At 42.2% G+C, this 20776-nt stretch overlaps 1 protein-coding gene across 1 annotated transcript; it reads right to left on the bottom strand.

Moving 5' to 3' along the window:
* Positions 1-940: 940 nt before the first annotated feature.
* On the bottom strand, positions 941-18546 carry LOC108442713 (protein piccolo-like). Its single transcript, XM_017722885.2, has 8 exons — positions 18224-18546; positions 17348-17430; positions 15338-15494; positions 13892-14056; positions 12492-12617; positions 8226-8851; positions 6830-6864; positions 941-3364 (listed from the first exon to the last, which is right to left on the bottom strand). Exons 1-8 carry the CDS (start codon positions 18476-18478, stop codon positions 2583-2585), a joined length of 2229 nt encoding a protein of 742 aa, XP_017578374.2. The 5' UTR covers positions 18479-18546; the 3' UTR covers positions 941-2582.
* Between the last annotated feature and the right edge of the window lie 2230 nt (positions 18547-20776).

Genomic DNA, 20776 nt, shown 5'->3' with positions numbered 1-20776 from the left:
AGCTGAAAAATCATCTAACTTCTAAGACTGAACTTTGGAGGTGTGCAAATCTATCCCTGCCAGTTTCTTTAAAAACTGAAAGCAAGTCTCCTAAAAAAGATAAAGCAGGTTAAATATAGCAAAAATATTATTTAATGTTTTTTAAAACATTATTAATAAATGAAGTCAAGGAAGGGTGGTCTCTGATGTTTGCGCAGTACTGTGGCTTTTTGCTGATCTGTGTTTAGGTGATAAACTAATTATGGAATTATGGTGAATATGCAGAACATATCAATGCGGACTCAGAGGTCAGTTGGCACTTGTTTTATTGTTGCACAGTGTAGACAAGAGGAGCAGAGGATCATTCCTCAGAGGGAGAGAAGGAGAGTTAGAGAAGTTTGGGGACTCTTTCTTCTTTTGTGCATACTGTTTGATTTTCACTGTTAATTGAAGTAAGAAAAGTACCTGTAAAGATTGTTAGCCTAAAGAAGCTTTGTGCTGATCCTAGGTACACTATATAGACAAAAGTGTTGGGACACACCCCCTAATTAGTGAGTTCAGTTGTTTCAGCCACACCCATTGCTAACAGGTGGATCAAATTAAGCACATAGCCTTGCAGTTACGATAGACAAACACTGGCGAATGCCAGGAGAACGTTGCCTGCCTGACTGCACTGTGCCAACCGTAAAGTTTGGTGGAGGAAGGATAATTATATGGGTTTGTTTTTCAGGGGTTGGGCTAGAACCCTTAGTTCCAGGGAAAGGAAATCCGAATGCTTCAGCAGACCAAGACATTTTTGAACAATTATAAGCTTCCAACTTTGTGGGAACATTTTGGGGAAGAACCTTTTCTGTTCCAGCATGACTGAGCCCCAGTGCACAAAGCAGCTCCACAAAGGCCTGACTGGGTGAGTTTGGTGTGGAAGAACTCAACTGGCCCTCACAGAGCCCTGACCTCAAACCTCATCGAACACCTTTGGGATGGACTAGAACGGAGACTGTGATCCAGACCTTCTCGTCCAACATCAGGGTCTGACCTCATAAATGCTCTTCTGGATGAATGGACACAGTTTCCCACAGACTCTACAACATCTTGTAGAAGCTTCCCAGAAGAGTGGAAGCTGTTAGAACTGCAACGGGGGACCAACTCCATATTAATGCCTATGGATTTAGAATGGGATTCAGAAAAGCTCCTGTAGGTGTCCCAGTACTTTTGTCCATATAGTGTTAATTCAGCTCATCATTGAAGTGTCTTCCTTTGAATGAAGAGCTTTTGCCTAAATAGTGATAACCGATACAAATTACTGTTGAAGGGTCCGTACAATGGAAAAAAAAACCTTTTTGGGAATAAAATGTTTGGTGTCGTACATAAACATCAGTCAAGTTTTCAAACGTGATGTTCACCTTGCAGTCCATATAGTCCACGTATGCAGAGTTGTATGCAAAAGTGTGGGCACCCCTGGTCAAATTCCATGTTCTGTTGATTTTCTGTGAGAATACGTGAACACACCCTTTACAGAGAGCACGTTTTAAGGCACAATCATTGTTTATTTGTTGAATTTAAACATATTTTTAGACTGTGCCTTCAACATATGGTGGTAGTATGAGGGAGGACAGCGCTACTGCCCCTCCTTGCTGTCCCACCTGCCGATCTTCCAGTCCACCCGTGAATCCTCCAAGCACGTACCTCTCTCTGCTTTGGCTGAGGAATCACTTATTCCGTTCTAATGTCCAGAGCATCTCGCTCATGGACATGGGGAAAACTTTGTGCATGGGAAACTAAAGGTAAAGACAGGAATTTATAGGCCGTTGGATTGGAAGATGGTGGGGTTTTAGGCATGGTCTGCCTCCCACGTTGCAGTTTTTCCATATCGTTTTATGCTTTTATTGCTCCTCCAATATGTTAAACTTGAAACTAAACTAGAAACCGTGCACTAAATATTGCAGAAAAAAGGCCACATTTAAGTTCATTCACTTCAGAGAGCGACTTATTTTCACTTAGAAAATCAATAAAAACGAGTGTTCGAATTTTGGCACACGGCTCTATACGTGGAAACTATATAAGCTGCACAAACAGCCCCTTTTGAATTCGTTATTTTTGTGGAGTCGCAAAAAAAAAACCCAATGCATTTACACATATCCACCTATTCAGTTTTAGAGCTGTTCAGAGTTTAGCTCCTCCCACTCACACTGAAGTTCTAAGGAGTGAGGTTCAGTACAGTCCGAGCCAGACTGACAAAATTGGTACATAAGCCACCACAAATGTCAGACGTGGCTCTAAACTGGGCATGAAAAATGTAGGATATGGACACTGTAAAAGCACATGGTGATTGTTTTGGGCCAAATATGCTTTAAACATCTGAAAGCTTTGAATGCTGACATCACAGGAGGCACATCGCATGGCCTTTGGCTTCATTCCTAAAGCACGGCTTATTATCAGCTGTGTTTTCGGTTCTACGAGACAAGAAAGTTAAGCTGGCAAAGAAAGGAAACACGAGTATTGAGAACATTTTTTAAAGCTGGTGTCCCCAAACTTCTGACAGGCTGCGAAGTAATGAGTGGATACCCGGGAGCAGCAGTTAAAGACCTGCAGGCAGTGGAAAGTCACTCCTTCTGCTCCTCCTCATTCAGTACAGGCTTCACCTCCAGCACCTCCCCGTCCTGCCTCACCACGTCTTCATGTTTCTTCTCTGCTGCCTGTTCTGCATCGTCTTTCCTCGCTTCCACAGCTGGTTTCACCTCTACCTTCTGTTCTGCTGCTTCTTTCTTCTCCTCCGCTGCTGGTTTCACCTCTGCCTTCTGTTCTGCTGCTTCCTTCTTCTCCTCCGCTGCTGGTTTCACCTCTGCCTTCTGTTCTGCTGCTTCCTTCTTCTCCTCCGCTGCTGGTTTCACCTCTACCTTCTGTTCTGCTGCTTCTTTCTTCTCCTCCGCTGCTGGTTTCACCTCTACCTTCTGTTCTGGATCTTCCTTCTTCTCCACCACAGCTGGTTTCACCTCTACCTTCTGTTCTGGATCTTCCTTCTTCTCCACCACAGCTGGTTTCACCTCTACCTTCTGTTCTGGATCTTCTTTCTTCTCCTCCACAACTGGTTTCACCTGTGCTGCTGGTTTCTCCTCTTTCTTTTGTTCTGCTTCGTCTTTCTTCTCCTCTGCTGCTGGTTTCACCCCCACGTATCCCCATACATCCTCCACAGTGCTCCTGCTAGGGGGCACCTCCTTTGGAACTACTGCTTCCTCCTCTCCACCATCTCTTCCTCTCTCCTCCTCTTCCTCCTCCACTGTGCCGTTAGCAGCGTTCAGCTTCAGCTCGCTGTGAGACACCACCTCTTCTTCCTGGATCTCCTCACTGATTATGTGTATTTGGTCAGGAGTTGGAACAGGGGGCGCTAGAGGGGCAGGAGATCACAGTCAGCACGCATACGGAAATCCGACACATGGCCATATATGTATCACAAAGGGTCAGGCTCATATTTCAAATATGTGTACACACTTAAAAGAGATGGTTCTTCAAGGGTTCTTTGGTATAGGAATGGTTCTATAGGTTCCTCGAAGAACCCATTGCATGACTAAAGGGTTATTTGCACTGTCAAAGTGTTCAGATTGGTGGTCAATGTGCTGTAGATGGTTCTATATAGAGCCTTTTTGAAAAGGGTGTTTTTCTGGTTTTGATGTTAATCATGCAGAGGGTTCTTTGAGTGCTGACAGTTCTATACAGAACCGTTTTCCTTATCAAAGGACCCATGAAGAACCCTCTTTTTTGTAAAACTATACATATATGTAGTGTACAAGTAAGAATATTGGACATTTAGGCACAATATATGAATCATACATATACTGTATATCTGATATGTATGTCTGATGCAGGGATCATACATTTATGATACAAACACCAAAATATCTTTAAAGACACAGAAAATGAAAAGCACCAGAAACACAAATCCAGTGAAGGAAACATATTAACATGAAGCCAGTATATATGATATATAATATCCATCCATATATGAACGTCTTCTCCCTGCAACAAACACCAGCATAGACCAGCATATGTATTGTTTTGGATGCTGGTGTGCTGGTCACCCAGCATGACCATGCTGGGTGACCAGCTAAACCAGTTTAGACTATATATACATATATACATATCACGGCTGTCAGACAAAAACCTCATATCTCCAAAATTATAACTTTACAGGAGAAGCACAAAACATACTTTACTTTTAATGAAAGTCAATGGAACCAGAATTTTGTCCAAGTCATTCTGGGTCGTTTCTTTTGGTCTCTTCATCATGAAATTTACTCGTTTTCAAATTATGTCAAAAACTGAAAAACAACAAAAACGGAGATACAAGGTTTTGTTCCAACAGCAGCAATATATATATATATATATATATATATATATATATATAATGATAACTCTGTTTTATGTTTATTACCAAATAGAAATCATATATACATTAATATATGGATTTCAAATGTTTGGCATATGTGTCATATGTGGCTATATATGCCAACTTTATTGAAATTATATATATACTTATTTGAAGACGGAAAAAATGTGTATATATGAATAAGTTGATAAATGGCTGAAATAATGTCCCATATTTAAAAACAGCCAATGTCAAATACAATCCACCAAATTTTAAAAATTTCTGTGTTATTAAACAAAGTCATTGAAAGTAGTTCAGTCTAGAGAAACATACCGAGTCAGAATTTTTCACGGTGGTGAAAGGAACCAGACATCCACGTCTAAAAGCCATGAAGTTTTAACGTTAAATGGTTACATCATTGTGGTTTCTTTCCTGAGGCACACTTTTGAGAGATTTTCTTTTTCAAAATCTATTTATGGTGGAGGGATACGTGCATGGAAACATATATTTCCAGATTTATCACTATTTTTCCATCATCATCGTTCTATATAAAACTCGTGCGGCTTCTCTGGTGGTTCTGGATGGGAAATAAATGGTCTGTATCTGTGTCGTAGTCATGGCGACGCCTGGTTCCCATCACCACCACTGTAAAGACACCTGAACCATTTCACTCCAAACCCACTCTGAGTTACTCTGTTTACATCTCAAGCACTGAGTTATACCAACATTTAGAAAAATGGGTGGAGTCTCCCTTTGAGGAAAGCATATAAGATAAATATGGGGCACTGGATTGTTGTGTACATACAACAGAGGAAAGGAAATGGAGCAAACTCCCTGCTGCAGCGTATCTGAGACACGTTAACAACGGAAAGCCTGGCGCTGGTTTACAGGAGGAGTCAATGTGAGAGTTTAATCAACAAGAGAAAAAAAGGAAAAGTGAGTCTCTAATCAGAAATTAGGGAGAAGTTGATATATTTTCTATGGGAGTTGATGAGTAGGAATGTTTATGGAAATGGGAATCTCATTCAGATTATGAGAAAAGCGTGGAATGGATAAGGACTATAAGGACTCTAAAGATAAGATGATTTTATGCTGTTGAACTTCCAGTTTAATCAGTGTTTTCGTCACTCCGAGAGAAGCATGAACTCCATAGAGATCCAGTCACATTTACCAAAACATGATAATCCTGTTAAAAAGGAAATTCCACCCATTTCTTAGATTGCCTCCATAACTGAGATGTAAACAGACTCATTCAGAGCGGTTTGGCGTGAAATGCTTCAGATGTCTTTACAGTGGTGGTGATGGGAACCAGGGGTCACCATGACAACAACACAAATATACACGTTTTATTTACCATCCAGAACCACCAGAGAACCCACACGAGTCTCCTGGGGTTTTATATGGAATTCCGATGGTGAAATAGTCATAAATATTAAAAACATCCGTTTTCTTTGGGGACTATTTGGCCCCACAGCACCCTGCATGTATTCCTCCACCACAAAAAAAAACATTTTTAGGCAAACTGATTGTCTCAAAACTATGCCTCAGGAATGACACTACAGATTGGTGGTGATAGGAACCAGAGGTCACCATGACTACACCACAAATACTGTGCCTTGTAATATCCTGCGTGTACCCCTGCACCATGCATGCATTAAAAAAAATCAATTTAAGCCAAAATCTTATCTTAAAGTGACTGTAAACCAATGTTTCAGACATCAGGCAGTGTATTCAGCTTTCTATGAGGGGGCTTTTAGAGGCAGTAAACTCTTCAGATGGAAACAGTTTTTAATTACTGTAAATCGTTTTTATTTAGTACCGTAGCGAGCTGTTTCACATCAAACCACTCTGAATGACTTTCTTTACATCTCCACGATTTTACTATGCAGGATTTTTGAAAAGTCCCCTTTAATGTCCCCTTAAACTCCTAGCTATTACTGCTACAGCAGGGCAGCCAACAATCAGTAAACGCTGATCTCTGCAGCACTTTGGCTCCAAAGGTCCCCAGTCTGACCTGCCTGGCTTAGACGATGAGCGAGTGAGTGTTCTGTCTGCTGGCCTTTGCTGCTGAAACGTGTGTAGGCTACAGTCGTTGTAGCTTTAAAAACAGACAAAGCTTTTGAACACTATGTAGAGACATGAGTACCGATGTAATTAGCGTTCTCGAGTGTTCTGGCCCCAGTGGCCAGTAAGAACGTGCTTATCTCCCTGATCTCGTGTCAGTAATAATGTGCCATGTACGCCGCTTCTGCTTCACTGCCATCGCCATCAATCAGCGCGGAGACGACAGGTTTAATGATTTAACAGGCAGGTTTGTTCGTGCAGCATGAGAAAAATGGTAATCATGTGTTTTAATTAGGGGTTTAACCACAGCTCTTTAACTGGGCGCAAAGACGGAGAGGAATGTCTGGCAGAGAAACAAGCTAAACACAGCTCAGCCAAAGTGACAGGAGAGGTCGGAGAGTCTGACACGACAAGAGGACTCACCGGCGTTCAGAGCCTGCTCCAGAGAAAACTCCACACTGGAGAGAGAGAGAGAGAGAGAGAGAGAGAGAGAGAGAGAGAGAGAGAGAGAGAGAGAGAGAGAGAGAGAATGAGTTCAGAGTTGCTGATGAAAGGCTTGACGTGAGTAAAGAGCTGAAACTGTGCACACTTTAGGACAATAATGTCCATGTTTTTCTCTAGAAAAGCTCCAGGTTTTATTCAGTTTTTGACATAATTTGAATAAGCGTGCTGTCCTTTATATTGTGTGTAGATTTCATGATGAATGGACCAAAAGAAACGGCCCAAAATGACTTGGAGAGAAATTCTGTTTCCATTGACTTCCATTGAAAGTAAAGTAGGTTTTTTCCTTCTCCTGTAAAATTACTGTTTCGAAGATACAATGTTTATATTGTATATACATATAATATATATATATATATATATGTTAGAACAGTATATATTGCTGTTGTCAGATCAAAACCTCGTATCTCCAAATTGAGAACTTTACAGGAGAAGGAAACAACATACTTCACTTTTAATGGAAGTCGATGGAACCAGAATTTCTCTCCAAGGCATTTTGGGCCGTTTCTTTTGGTCCATTCATCATGAAATCTACACACAATATAAAGGACAGCATGCTTATTCAAATTATGTCAAAAATGGTGCATATTATTGGTGCGTTTTGATGATTTTCTCACTAAAAATAAGTGAACACATCTCCTACTGTGAACACACTGAAATGAATTCCTGCAAATTTTGGTGCAGTTTCTGTTTCTTTGATATTGCAACAAAATAAAACATCAAATATTTGCCAGCCCACTTCTGTATTTCATTTGTTTCCCCCAGTAAAAGTGGCAGCCTAACTTTTGCATTCGTCAGTAACTTTCTATAGAAACAAATCTCTGTTTGTTTGTTAGTGTGTGTGTGTGTGTGTGTGTGTGTGGGTGTGTGGGTGTGGGTGTGTGGTCGGCCAGTCGGTCCTAATGCGCAGTGACACATCTAACATGCTATTGCTTGTTTTGCTCAGGTATTTCCTTGAGATGAAATCTAGCTTATCTGTTCATTTTTCCATTTGCTGCTTCAAGCTTCGCCCTGTGTGTGTGTGCCCATGATTGAGCGGACTGACCCAAAGCTCTGGGTCCTCACTTATACGCTATAAAAACAGGTCAGGTCAAATTTTAAGCCAAACTTTTTACGTAGCTGTTTATTTTTTATTTTCTTAACTTAGTCTAGTCTAAAGTTCCCCTAATCTACACTAACCTGGTACTCAGAAATATCCAAGAATGTTTTTGCCTCAAGCTGAAATTGCCTAAATGTTGCTGTTGGATTTTTAGTAAGTTTCTCCCCCAGTTTAGTTGTTGCCAGCTCCCACCCACAGATAACGACTGCCATCACTTACAGGTCATCCTCAGGCACAGTGGTGTCCCTGATGTGGCTGTTGGGATCTTCAGGTACACCGTTGTTCTTGACATTCACATCTTCCTGTGCACCAGTGCCCTTGATGTTGACATTGTCACGTGTGCCAGTGCCCTTGATGTTTACATTGTCACGTGTGCCAGTGCCCTTGATGTTTACATTGTCACGTGTGCCAGTGCCCTTGATGGTGACATCTTCACGTGCGCCAGGGCCCTTGACATTTACATCATCACGTGCGCCAGTGCCCTTGACATTGACATCGCGTGTGCCAGTGCTTTTGTTCTTGACATCTTCACGTGTGCCAGTGCCCTTGACATCATCACGTGTGCCAGCTCCCGCGCCTCTAATGTTGCCACCCGAGCGACTGCCGGTGTCCCTGAAGCTGTCATCCACACCTGTACCTTCCAGAAGGTGCTGATAGGTGGCGATCTCCTCCTCCAGTTTAATCTTGATGTTCAGCAGAGCCTGGTACTCCACGCCCTGCCGCCCCACCTGGGCGTGAACCTCCCCCAGCTCTGCCTCCAGCTGCTGGATGGTGGCGTTGTGATGGTTCATCTCCTGGGCGGAACGCCCTGCCGTGTCCTTCAAGTTGTCTTCCAGTGAGTGGTTCTGCAGAGTGACGGGATGAGAAAAGAGACTTCAGAAAGTGTGTTTAAATGCAGACACACCTTGAGCATTTACGCAGACGTTTATCGTTTATGCTTATTAGAGCAAAGAGCAAGACTCTGCAGTACAGCACTGTGAAAACATCCTGAGAAAAGTTTGCTTAAAGCCGCTTTTCTGGGCTGTAAACATTTATTAGCTTGAAAGGAACACGAACAGTGGAATAACTACAAACATTAAAACAGTAAATAGTGATTTTCTGTGCAAACCGAGACCCTTTCTGTCGTTTAGTCGTATTAATTCTAATGGTATATCATGTTTTCACAAACAAAAACAACTGGACTGCCAGTTTTAAAGGGGTTTCTCAGGTGGCCTAAGCCTTTCCTGCAGTACTGCATGTCACAGAGTCTAGAACGCTGAGCCTTTTCGGGAGTCCTGCTCGGTTTTTCATGCAAAAATGACTTTTTTTTTGTTTGTTTTTACATTGTTGACAGTTTTCTGCTTAACTGGAACGAGAAAGTGAAAACCGAGCAGGAATAAATGGGGGCAGTTTGCGGATGAGTGCTCAGGTTCCGCGTCAAGGTTAACCCTATCCCAAAGAAAAAGTCCCCTCATCGCCGCATTCGCACAGTGGTGTAAAGTTACAAAGTGTATCTACAGGCGTGAGAGGAGATCTCACCGTCAGTCACAGCTGAATTCCACTGATTTGTCCAAATGTCTGGACGATTAAACGGTTAAGATGTAAACAGAGTCGTTCAGAGTGGCTTGGTGTGAAATATTCACAGTGGTAATGATAGGAACCAGACATCTTAAAGAGTTTAATACCTCTAAAACGGGCGCCGGAAACAGGCCGGAAGTGCAATGCTTGAGGTCAGAAAGACAAACCATATACAGTTTTTGACGATGTATTTTATACGATTAGGCAATATTTTGCTACTATATTAACTATACTATACTATATTAAGTATTTTAAATGTAGTATATTGGTTTTGTTTTCTCAGTGGAGGTTTGGCAGGCCAAATCAAACGTCCTCACAGCTCTGACCTTCACCAGAATGGTCATGAATGCCGTCCGATGCTTGAAAAACATCTGGTCAAATCTACTAATTGCTGGAGGAATACATGCAAGGCATTATAAGGCAAACTAGTCCCCGAATGAAGCTTATATTTCCAGATTTTCCTCTATTTTCCCATCATTAACATTCCATATAACCTCAGAAGACTCGTGTGGGTTCTCTGGTGGTTCTGGATGGTAAATAAAGTGTCTATATCTGTGTTGTAGTCATGGCGACGCCTGGTTCCCATCACCACCACTGTAAAGACGTCTGAACCGTTTCACACCAAACCCACTCTGTTTACATCTCAACCACTGAATTAATTAGAAATGTGAAAAATTGGAGGAAGTCCTCTTGAAATGGGCAACACATCCAATTAAACTCTACACTTAATGTCTGAATCATAAGAATCATTTAAATGAATAATTTAACCTGTTTGTATATAATTTTGCTGTTTATGTGAAATTAAAATGAGTCACTTTTTCACAGTTTGAGTTATTTGAGCCTCTGCTGTAAATAAGAAATATTATTAGGCCATTTTGGAAAATGTTTATTCAAAATCTCACTTTAAAATGACTAGTTTGGTCTGTTATGGTTAAACTGCTATGTGTAGAAATATAATATTTGACATTAATTGCTTGTATTCGCTTTAAAACTGTAATTCCTATTCTAATTAACACTACAGCACTTTTTAAGCAAAAAAAAAAACCCGAAACATTACAGTGGAGATGATGTGTTATTTCAAACAAGCTGCATCCATCATTTTCTATGGACCCTCTCTGAAAATGATCTGAACCTCTCTGGTCTTAAACCTGTTCTGCAGGTCCCACTGGTTTATAAACAGCACAGTAACATGACCTCAGGGTGTCGTCTGGTCTAATAAAGAGCAGACCAGGCTAATCAAATTACCACTGGCCAAAAGTGGCTTTATGTCAACGTGATCCCAAAAGTTTTCAAATCAAATCAAATCAAATTATTGTCACATCACATTTACACAGGTGGAAGGTGAGTGAAAAAAAAAAAAAAAAAAATATATATATATATATACACTATATTTCCAAAAGTCTTCAGTCACCCATCCAAATCATTGAATTCAGGTGTTCCAATCACTTCCACGGCCACAGGTGTATAAAGCCGAGCCCCTAGTCCTGCAGACTGCTTCTACAGACATTAGTGAAAGAATGGGTCGCTCTCAGGAGCTCAGTGAATTCCAGCGTGGTACCGTGATCGGACGCCACCTGTGCAGCAAGTCCAGTCGTGAAATTTCCTCACTACTAAATATTCCACAGTCCACTGTCAGTGGGATTATAACAAAGTGGAAGTGATTGGGAACGACAGCAAATCAGCCTTGAAGTGGTCGGCCACGTAAAATGACAGAGCGGTCAGCAGATGCTGAGGGGCATAGAGCGCAGAGGTCACCAACTTTCTGCAGAGTCAATCACTACAGACCTCCAAACTTCATGTGGCCTTCAGATCAGCTCAAGAACAGCGTAGAGAGCTTCATGGAATGGGTTTCCATGGCCGAGCAGCTGCATCCAAGCCTTACATCACCAAGCGCAATGCAGAGCGTGGAATGCAGTGGTGTAAAGCGCCGCCACTGGACTCTAGAGCAGTGGAGACGTGTTCTCTGGAGTGACCAATCACGCTTCTCCGTCTGGAAATCCGATGGACGAGTCTGGGTTTGGCGGTTGCCAGGAGACGGTACTTGTCTGACTGCATTGTGCCAAGTGTAAAGTTTGGTGGAGGGGGAATCATGGTGTGGGGTTGTGTTTCCGGAGTATATATATATATATATATATATATATATATATATATATATATAAGCTTTTAACAACATTTTGATCTAAAATTAGTGAAGAAATCTGTAACATACACTGTATACCGTATATCATCTTTGTCAGAAGAAAAGCTATAAAAAGCAACTTCACAGAAGTTCAGTGTAAGTGAATGTAAAAAGATGCCGAAAACCTCTTTTACAGGGAACATTTTGTGCAAATTTTACTGCACAATTTTCATGAATTTGCTAGTTTTAATGTACTACTATAAAATAAAACGTGCCATAACTTTTGCACAGGCTTCATTTGTTTCCCACTATGTTACCTTAAGCAAGTAATTAGTAGCCGTGTATTAAATGTGTTCTCTGTGTGATATTAAATCACCAGACATGGAATTTGAGCAGGGGCGCCAAAACTTTTGCATACAACTGCTGTAACTCTGGACTAGTGGTCCACTGGTCATGCATTTAGCACCCAGTGTAAAGTGCAGCTGGCATGCCGACAATGTAAATCAACAAAAAGGAGAGTTTTATTCCTACAGTTCCAATATATAATTTCCAAATAATCCAATCAGTATCTCGGAATTTAAACCAAGGTTTTGTTGCTTTGTGTAGAGACGTCCAACACAAGGTATGTGCTAGTTTTATTACAGTGTTTTATGTTTCTGGAGGATGAACAGGAGCTGAACAGGTGTGTAACTGCAGGTGGGCGGGGCACGCTGTGTTCTGTCAGGTAAACAGTGGCCTCGCTGCGGTTAAGGGCGTGACGGTGGGTGTGTGTATGGCCGTGGGGTTCGGGTTTAATGTGAGTTGTTTACCATGCTCCGCAGGGCCTGGAGGTCGATCTCCATCATCTGTCTCTGCCGGCGCAGGTCGTTCACCTCGCTCTTCCCCTGCTGGATCGTCTCTGTGCTTTCGCTCACCTCAGCCGTCATGCTGTCAAACTGTTTTGAGAGGAGAAATACAGCCAGAAATATATAGAACCAATTCTAAAATGTGATAAAACAGACCTGTAGGATAAATAATTCATTTAATCGTGACCAAAGGAGCTGCGTTCTAGGTCTGTCGGGTACATCTGCGTGTGATGTCTGTGTGCTTATAGTAAATTCATTGTAACATCACTATTCCCAACCTCTCTTTTTCCATTGGAATTTTGCTGCTGTGCTCTTAAGACTGACATGTGTAAATAAGCTCTGTTTGGATTGGCGGTCCTGCATTGTGCCTCAATCATAATGCAGTCCACACTGTAATGTTGTTCCTGCAGACAGTCTGTAGCAGAGTTATTGCAGTAGAGGATGTGGGAGAAGGATTAAACGTTGTGCCGTTCATGGCTGTCAGGAAGCGAACTGATCGCTTTACACACCCACATATCCGAACAGAGTGGCTGAAGTTTATCGTTTCCTGCATCCCTGAAGATTTCAGTCCCAACATCACAGCCTGTCCACATCACTTCAATGGAAATGGACCAGCTAAACTGCTACAGGCTGAAAAGGCAGGGTTTAACAGTTGTAGGGTGAATGGGTGGGGCTAATCTGGTGTAGGATGAAGGGGTGGGCCTAATTTGCTGTATGATGAATGGGTGGGCCTAATCTGATGTAGGATGAAGGGGTGGGGCTGATCTGCTGTAGGATGAATGGGTGGGGCTAATCTGCTGTAGGATGAAGGGGTGGGGCTAATCTGCTGTAGGATGAATGGGTGGGCCTAATTTGCTGTATGATGAATGGGTGAGCCTAATCTGCTGTAGGATGAATGGATGGGGCTAATCTGCTGTAGGATGAATGAGTGGGCCTAATCTGCTGTAGGATGAATGGGTGGGCCTAATCTGCTGTAGGATGAATGGGTGGGCCTAATCTGCTGTAGGATGAATGGGTGGGGCTAAACTTTTAAGATCTTCACATCTCCACAACATCGCCCCTTTAGCTATTATGTTGGTGGTCTTGTGAAACACTATACTAGTATAGTCCACCTCTAATGCACCCTGAAACATCAGTCCACTCTTCTTTATCCTGAAAATCTCAAACCATGAGTCTTATGAAGTTGCTTTATATTGTGTACCATTCATTATTTTCTCACCAACTTCTTCAGAAGAACAAACTTGTGAACATGTGAAAGATCCCCATAGACCCTTCATCCCACATAACCCCTTAAATGCCCAGGGCCCAAGGAAACCGACCGATGGAGTGTCCTGAAGTGGTGATATTAAAATGGCTTTTTTAACCTTGGCTTGGTACCAGGCCTCTGTCTCCTCGCGGCTCTTCTGCATAGTCTTTTCATACTGTTGGCGGATTTTGTCGATTGTCTCGCTGAGGTCATCCCCCTTCCTCGCCTCCATCTGCACATCCACGCTGGAGCCTCTGATCTGGCCTTTCAGGTTAGCCGCGTCCTTATTGAAGAGACACAAGGTTATGGAGCAGGTGCTTCTCTGTGTAACAACTGTATGACACATGCAAAGCAAGCATGCTAATTGTAGTCAGTAGACAATGTCTTGTGTGTATGTGTTCAGTAGAAATCTAAAGCTACACGAAATTAAATGGAATTAAAGCTACTGTAAACAATATTGAATTAAAAATGAATGACATTCACTCATGACCCATTTTATTAAAACTCTCTACCTTATATCCCCTTGTTGGCCACTTTATTAGAAACTCACCTTGTATCTCCACTCACTGGCCACTTTATTAGAAACACCTATCTTGTGTCTCCACTCACTGGCCACTTTATTAGAAACACCAGCCTTGTGTCTCCACTCACTGGCCACTTTATTAGAAACACCCGCCTTGTGTCTCCACTCACTGGCCACTTTATTAGAAACACCAGCCTTGTGTCTCCACTCACTGGCCACTTTATTAGAAACACCAGCCTTGTGTCTCCACTCACTGGCCACTTTATTAGAAACACCAGCCTTGTGTCTCCACTCGCTGGCCACTTTATTAGAAACACCCGCCTTGTGTCTCCACTCGCTGGCCACTTTATTAGAAACACCAGCCTTGTGTCTCCACTCGCTGGCCACTTTATTAGAAACACCCGCCTTGTGTCTCCACTCGCTGGCCACTTTATTAGAAACACCAGCCTTGTGTCTCCACTCGCTGGCCACTTTATTAGAAACACCCGCCTTGTGTCTCCACTCGCTGGCCACTTTATTAGAAACACCAGCCTTGTGTCTCCACTCGCTGGCCACTTTATTAGAAACAACAGCCGTGTTTCTCCACTCACTGGCCACTTTATTAGAAACACCCGCCTTGTTTCTTCCCTCACTGGCCACTTTATTAGAAACACCCACCTTGTTTTTCCACTCATTGTCCTCTGACTCACTCTTTCCCTACCTTGCCTTGTCATGCAACCATTTGGAATCCCTGTGGTCAACCAATTCTGACCGCTAGCCTAGCCCCTGCGCTGTTAAGTGCAACCAAGCTAACATTAGTGTAACTCTTACCTCAGTCATTGAACAAAATCGTAACTAAACTGGTGTTTTTAGTAAATCACAGACTTACTTTACTCTGCTTTAGCTTTAGCTCAGCTCTCATGTTTACAACATTTGTAGCAATGTTTACATTTTTCATGCGGGCCATTAATCGCTGACCTGAATCTCCTTGTGGCATTTAAAGTACTACCTTTTTGCCCTTTAATGTCACTTTGGGTGCATCTATGGCTTTTTATGTAGTACCTCTTCGTGATTTTTATTGAGGAAGATCAGCTCCTCTTTCAGGGACTCGATCTCACTCTCCAGCTGCATGCGGCTCATGTGCGTGTCGTCGATCATCTTTCGGAGGTTTGCAACGTCCTGGTCCACACCCTGCCGCATGGCATGCTCTGCCTCAAACCTTCCCACAGTCAAAAAAAAGAAAAATCAACACACGCTTCACTTCCCCAATAATCCATGTGTAACCAACACTATATTTGCGCAAGAGACAGGTAGCATGGTAGGTAGGTGTAATTACAGGCCTTTCCAGACAGATTGAATCTAGGCCTGGCCTAAATTACACTGTCTGTGTGGGTCCACAATTTAGAATCTCCTTTTAGTACATCTGGGACTAATCTCTGTCTTAACAAAACGCCTCTGTTCATGAGGCCAAATGCAGAAACTGATATTACAGATATGACTCAGCTGTTCTTAAAAACAAAAGAACTTGGATAAGATGGGGAATATTCAGACTTCTGTTTCTGTGAAATAAAAAATACTGTGTTTTGGTTGACATTTGTTTAATATAATTATAAAACCTGTATAGAAAAGTTGGACTTACATTTTTCTAGTCATGCTCCTATTTCATGAAGTTTTATTTGGAGACCAAGGGGTTAAATTCTTGAAAAACCCCACAGAAAATGATCCGATCAATTTTTTTTCTCTGTGGTCTTTAGGGAGACACAGAAAACTTGTAGAGAGAAGAATTACTACTCTATAATGTTTTCAGGGTTTCTCAAACACTAGGGGGCGCCCCCGAGTGAGTCCAAAACGAATGGGTTAAGATGGAGCATTTGAGCAAAATCATAGTTTATAAATGCTTGAAACGTTTTAAAGTGAAAGAATTCATTCATTTCCCGAAACACAGAACAGCATAAAACACTAATGCCGCTGTTTTATTTAAGAGCTTTTAAACTCGAGTTATAGAAGTTTAAAACGGCGCCTCATGTACGTTCATGATGTCGGTGAGCCGAACAGCCAATGAGCTGCTCCGCTCTGAGGCCCAAAACCCATTCGCTGTAGAAAAAAGGAAAAATGCAGGAGAGTTTTCTTTGCTTTTTTAGTGAAACACATCCCTCTACTTTCTGAAATGAAAGGGAAGTTCTAGACGAGTGATTAGAGACTATTTTAACATTGTTTTTAGCCATTTAGCTCCATTCACCCCACCCACTGAGGACTGGCGAGTGAGCGCCCTCTAGTCTTTTACAGTCGTGTCTTTGATATAACTGGCTAATAGGAAAAGCCCAGACTCCTCAGGCAGATACAGCACAGCAAGCTCTCCCATTGGACAGGACTTCAGGAGCCGAACTGAAGGCCTTGCATCTTAAATTAACCTCCACCACAAACACGAAGTGACAAAGGCATCAACCAGTCATGTTTGGATTTACGATGGGACCAGTTTTGTGAGAGAAAATGTCGCTTTATGGCTTCTGGAAGGTACATCACTTCCTGTGAACACAAGCCATAGTCTAAGCAGGTTCCGGTGAGTTGTTAGGAATGTCAAACAGAGGCGGCAGCTCTGTGTCAGAACTCTTTACTGAAAGAGTTACTGTAAAACCGATACATACAGGCTCAAATATGTATTACACGCTTTAAATAAACCATACGGAGTGACTTTCACAAGCTTCAAGTGTTAAGTTTAAGATGTTAGCTTAGCTTAGCGCTAACATATTACATTTATGACATTTGGCTGACGCTCTTATCCAGAGCAACTTACAATTTGGTCATTTTACACAGGAAGGCCAAGGTGGTGTTAGGAGTCTTGCCCAAGGACTCTTATTGGTATAGTGTAGGGTGTTTGAACCCCAGTCTACAGTGTAGAAGGCAGGGGTGTTACCCACTACACTGACCAACCACTACATTACTACAATATCATACAATCTTAATTTTTGACATTGATGGTCCAACCGGAAAGCCTAGATCTCGGACTCACAGTTGTTTTAAGTCCGTTTTGCTCACTAAAATCTCACATTGATGAAAAATAAAACGTCTTACTTGACTTTGAAGTCATCAGCAGCCAGCCTGGCATTATCGATCTGTAGCATGAGTCGGGCATTGTCCATGTTCAGCTCTGTCAGCTGTGTGGTGGACAATAAAAATAAAAATGCCTTTAATTAAGGAATATAATATTACCATATTCTGTCTCGGTCATATTGTTACAATGCACCCTTTATTTTCTACATGCCTTTTGATTTTATTCTTTTATTTTTTTACTTAAAAAGTTACGAAAAGGTACAAATATGTGCTTTTTTCACGAGAAATGATACCTTGAAAACCCAACAAAGGTTCATTATTGATCCTAAAAGACATTTGAGGGTGCTTTTGCATTGCTTGAACCTCAGGGGACTCAAATTTACCTGGACGGTATCCTATTGTCTGGCTAGCATGTGAAGCTCAGACTGCCCCTGATCCATTTGCATGAGGTCTTTTTAGGTGTGGTCGAGCACACTTAGAGTCCTCACTTGGTCATTCTAACCAAAACGCAGGTGAAAAAAGGCCATGTTGGGTTTCACGTTCGGTTCATGAGCTCATAGCCCCAGGAAAAAGGCTTTCTCAGAGGGTCTGAAGGAAATAAATAAGGGATCTAACTTCAGATCCGCCTGAGCGACAGCAGAGCACAGCGGAGGATCTGTGATATTAGATTATATTAGATCCTGAGCCTCAGATCTGATTTCATTTAGTGCGCCCTGACGATGTTTAACTGTATGTGAGCTCCAAACTGTTTTAGCTCGTACTGCTGTGAGTGCTGCTCACCAACCAAAGTCATCAGGAACATTATAAGAACGCTTAATAAACAGCCACAACAATTCCAACAATAAAAACCAGTGAATTCCACTGATGAACAAATGGTAAGGAAATTGGAGCGCTGACCTGGTTCCTCAGGTGTGCTATGGTTTTGTCGTACTCTGTCCAGTCTCTCTCCTCTGAGCCCCTGCTGCTCACTCTCTCTCTGATCTGCATCTCCAGTTTGCTGTTGGCCTCCTGCAGGGCTCTCACCTGGGCCAGGTAATCAGCCAGGCGCGTGTTCAGCCCCCTCATGCTCTCCCTGCTGTCCGCCGCGGTGACGGACACTCGCGAGGAGCCGGGCATGCTCAAGCTGGCCAAGGAGCTCAAACCGAGCGACATGATGCACAGACACACACCCACAGAGCAGTGAGAGACTGAAGGAGAGACAGAGCTGCAGGTTCCTCCTGCCTACCTGCGCAAGTGAGGAGGGGGTGTGCGCAGGGCTTTTTATAGGGCGTGTCTCAAGCCAGCCTCCTACTGGCCTGAATGTGGTGAGTTGTGGTGCATTCAATTCAGATGTGACTGTGGTTATGCCCTACTCCCTGTTCCCTACACTTTACTCACCACTCACTAATCACTCCTTTCTCTTTAAACACTGCACTGCAAAAATAGCACCTTGTCAAGTGAAATGACCTTTAATCTAGTCGATATATCCAATATTTCTCCTGGTCAGATTGTTGTAAGCTTTTATTAAGATTATTTAACTTATTTCCAAACATTTTTAGCTGTTTTATGTCATTTTACTTAGTAGAATTATCTCACTTTATCAGCTCCACTTACTGTATAGCTGGTCTCTGTAGTTCTACAGTTACAGACTGTAGTCCATCTGTTTCTCTGATACTCTGTTACCCTGTTCTTCAGTGGTCAGGACCCCCATGGACCCTCACAGAGCAGGTACTATTTGGGTGGTGGGTCATTCTCAGCGCTGCAGTCACACTGACGTGGTGGTGGTGTGTTAGTGTGTGTTGTGCTGGTCTGAGTGGATCAGAAACAGCAGTGCTGCTGGAGTTTTTAAACACTTCAGTGTCACTGCTGGACTGAGAACAGTCCACCAACCAAAAACATCCAGCCGACAGCGTCCTGTGACCACTGATGAAGGACTAGAGGATGACCAACACAAACTGTGCAGCAGCAGATGAGCTGTCGTCTCTGACTTTACATCTGCAAGGTGGACCGACAGGGTAGGAGTGTCTAATAGAGTGGACAGTGAGTGTTTAAAAACTCCAGCAGCACTGCTGTGTCTGATCCACTCGTACCAGCACAACACACAGTAATTAGACTGCTGATTAAGAAACCTAACCTCGATCCCTGCAAACTATCAAATGATAGACCTATTTCGAATCTTCCCTTTATATCTAAGATCTTGGAAAAAGTGGTAGCAAAACATTTAAGTTCCTGTTTGTATAGAAATCATATACATGAAAAACCAATCCTATTTTAGTCCACATCACAGTACAGAAACATCCATCCATCCATTTTCTAAGCATTCTTCTCCCTCAGGGTCGCGGGGGGGTGCTGGAGCCTATCGGGCAGAAGGCAGGACACACCCTGGACAGGTCGCCAGTCCATCGCGGGGCCAGTACAGAAACAGCACTAATAAAAACTATAATTCATCTTTTATTATTCTCTGACCAAGGAAATCCTCAATCTTAAGGCAGACTCAATAGACCATGCTATCTTAACAGGAATAACAGGAATAGCTCTGTCACGGTTCAGGTCCTACCTCACTCATCGCTATCAGTTTATTAATGTAAACAGTGAATCATCTGTCTCATGAAAGCAAAGTATGGTGTTCCACAAGGCTCTGTTTTAGGACCTATACTATTCACAATATTTACAGTATGCTACCATTGGGCACCATTATCAGTAAAGACGCCATAAATTTCCACTGCTATGCCAATGATACTCAATTATATATACAGTATATCAAGCGAACGGGATGATAAAATTAAACTTAGCAAGACTGAGGACTGTGTAAAACACATAAAAGACTGGATGTTGAGTAACTTTGTGCTACTTGGATAAAACAGAGGTCTAAACTTAACAATTTCTTAGTTGCATCAAGCTCATCTGTAAAAATCTTGCTGTCGTGATGGACCCTGGTCTGTCCTTCAACACACATGATGATGATGATGATGATGAAGCCTTTATTGTCACATAGTCGCCAAAGTAACCAGCGAAATTTTGATCAACCTGTCCGAGCACATACAATATGACAAGGGGGGGAGACAGGAATGATGAAAAATACAGAATACAGAATACAAGGGAGGAGATAACTGAGTCTTGGTTCCTCTCAAGGTAGAAACAAGGAGGTGCTCATAATGTTATGCCTGATCGATTAATTGGGCTTGTTTTATGAAATGAGCTTGAAACCAGTTAAATCATCTGACAATATAGTGAGTTAATTTCACTTGATAAAATAAAATTAAGTTAATAAAATGACTTAAAACTGGTAAGAAGGATGTCTAGGAATATGTTAGATAATCCTATAATAATTTCACAGCCACCACAAAATAAGAAATATTAGATATATTGACTATATTGATTAAGATAGTTTCACTTGTTAAGATACTATTTTTTGGCAGTGTACTACTCACTACTACGTATTCACTACTCCTTAGATACAACCCTCCACTC

This window comes from Pygocentrus nattereri, chromosome 6 (genome assembly GCF_015220715.1).
Source record: "Pygocentrus nattereri isolate fPygNat1 chromosome 6, fPygNat1.pri, whole genome shotgun sequence".
NCBI lineage: Eukaryota > Metazoa > Chordata > Actinopteri > Characiformes > Serrasalmidae > Pygocentrus > Pygocentrus nattereri.
The sequence above is the reverse complement of the archived record's forward strand: the minus strand, read 5'-3'. Positions and strand labels throughout refer to the sequence as shown.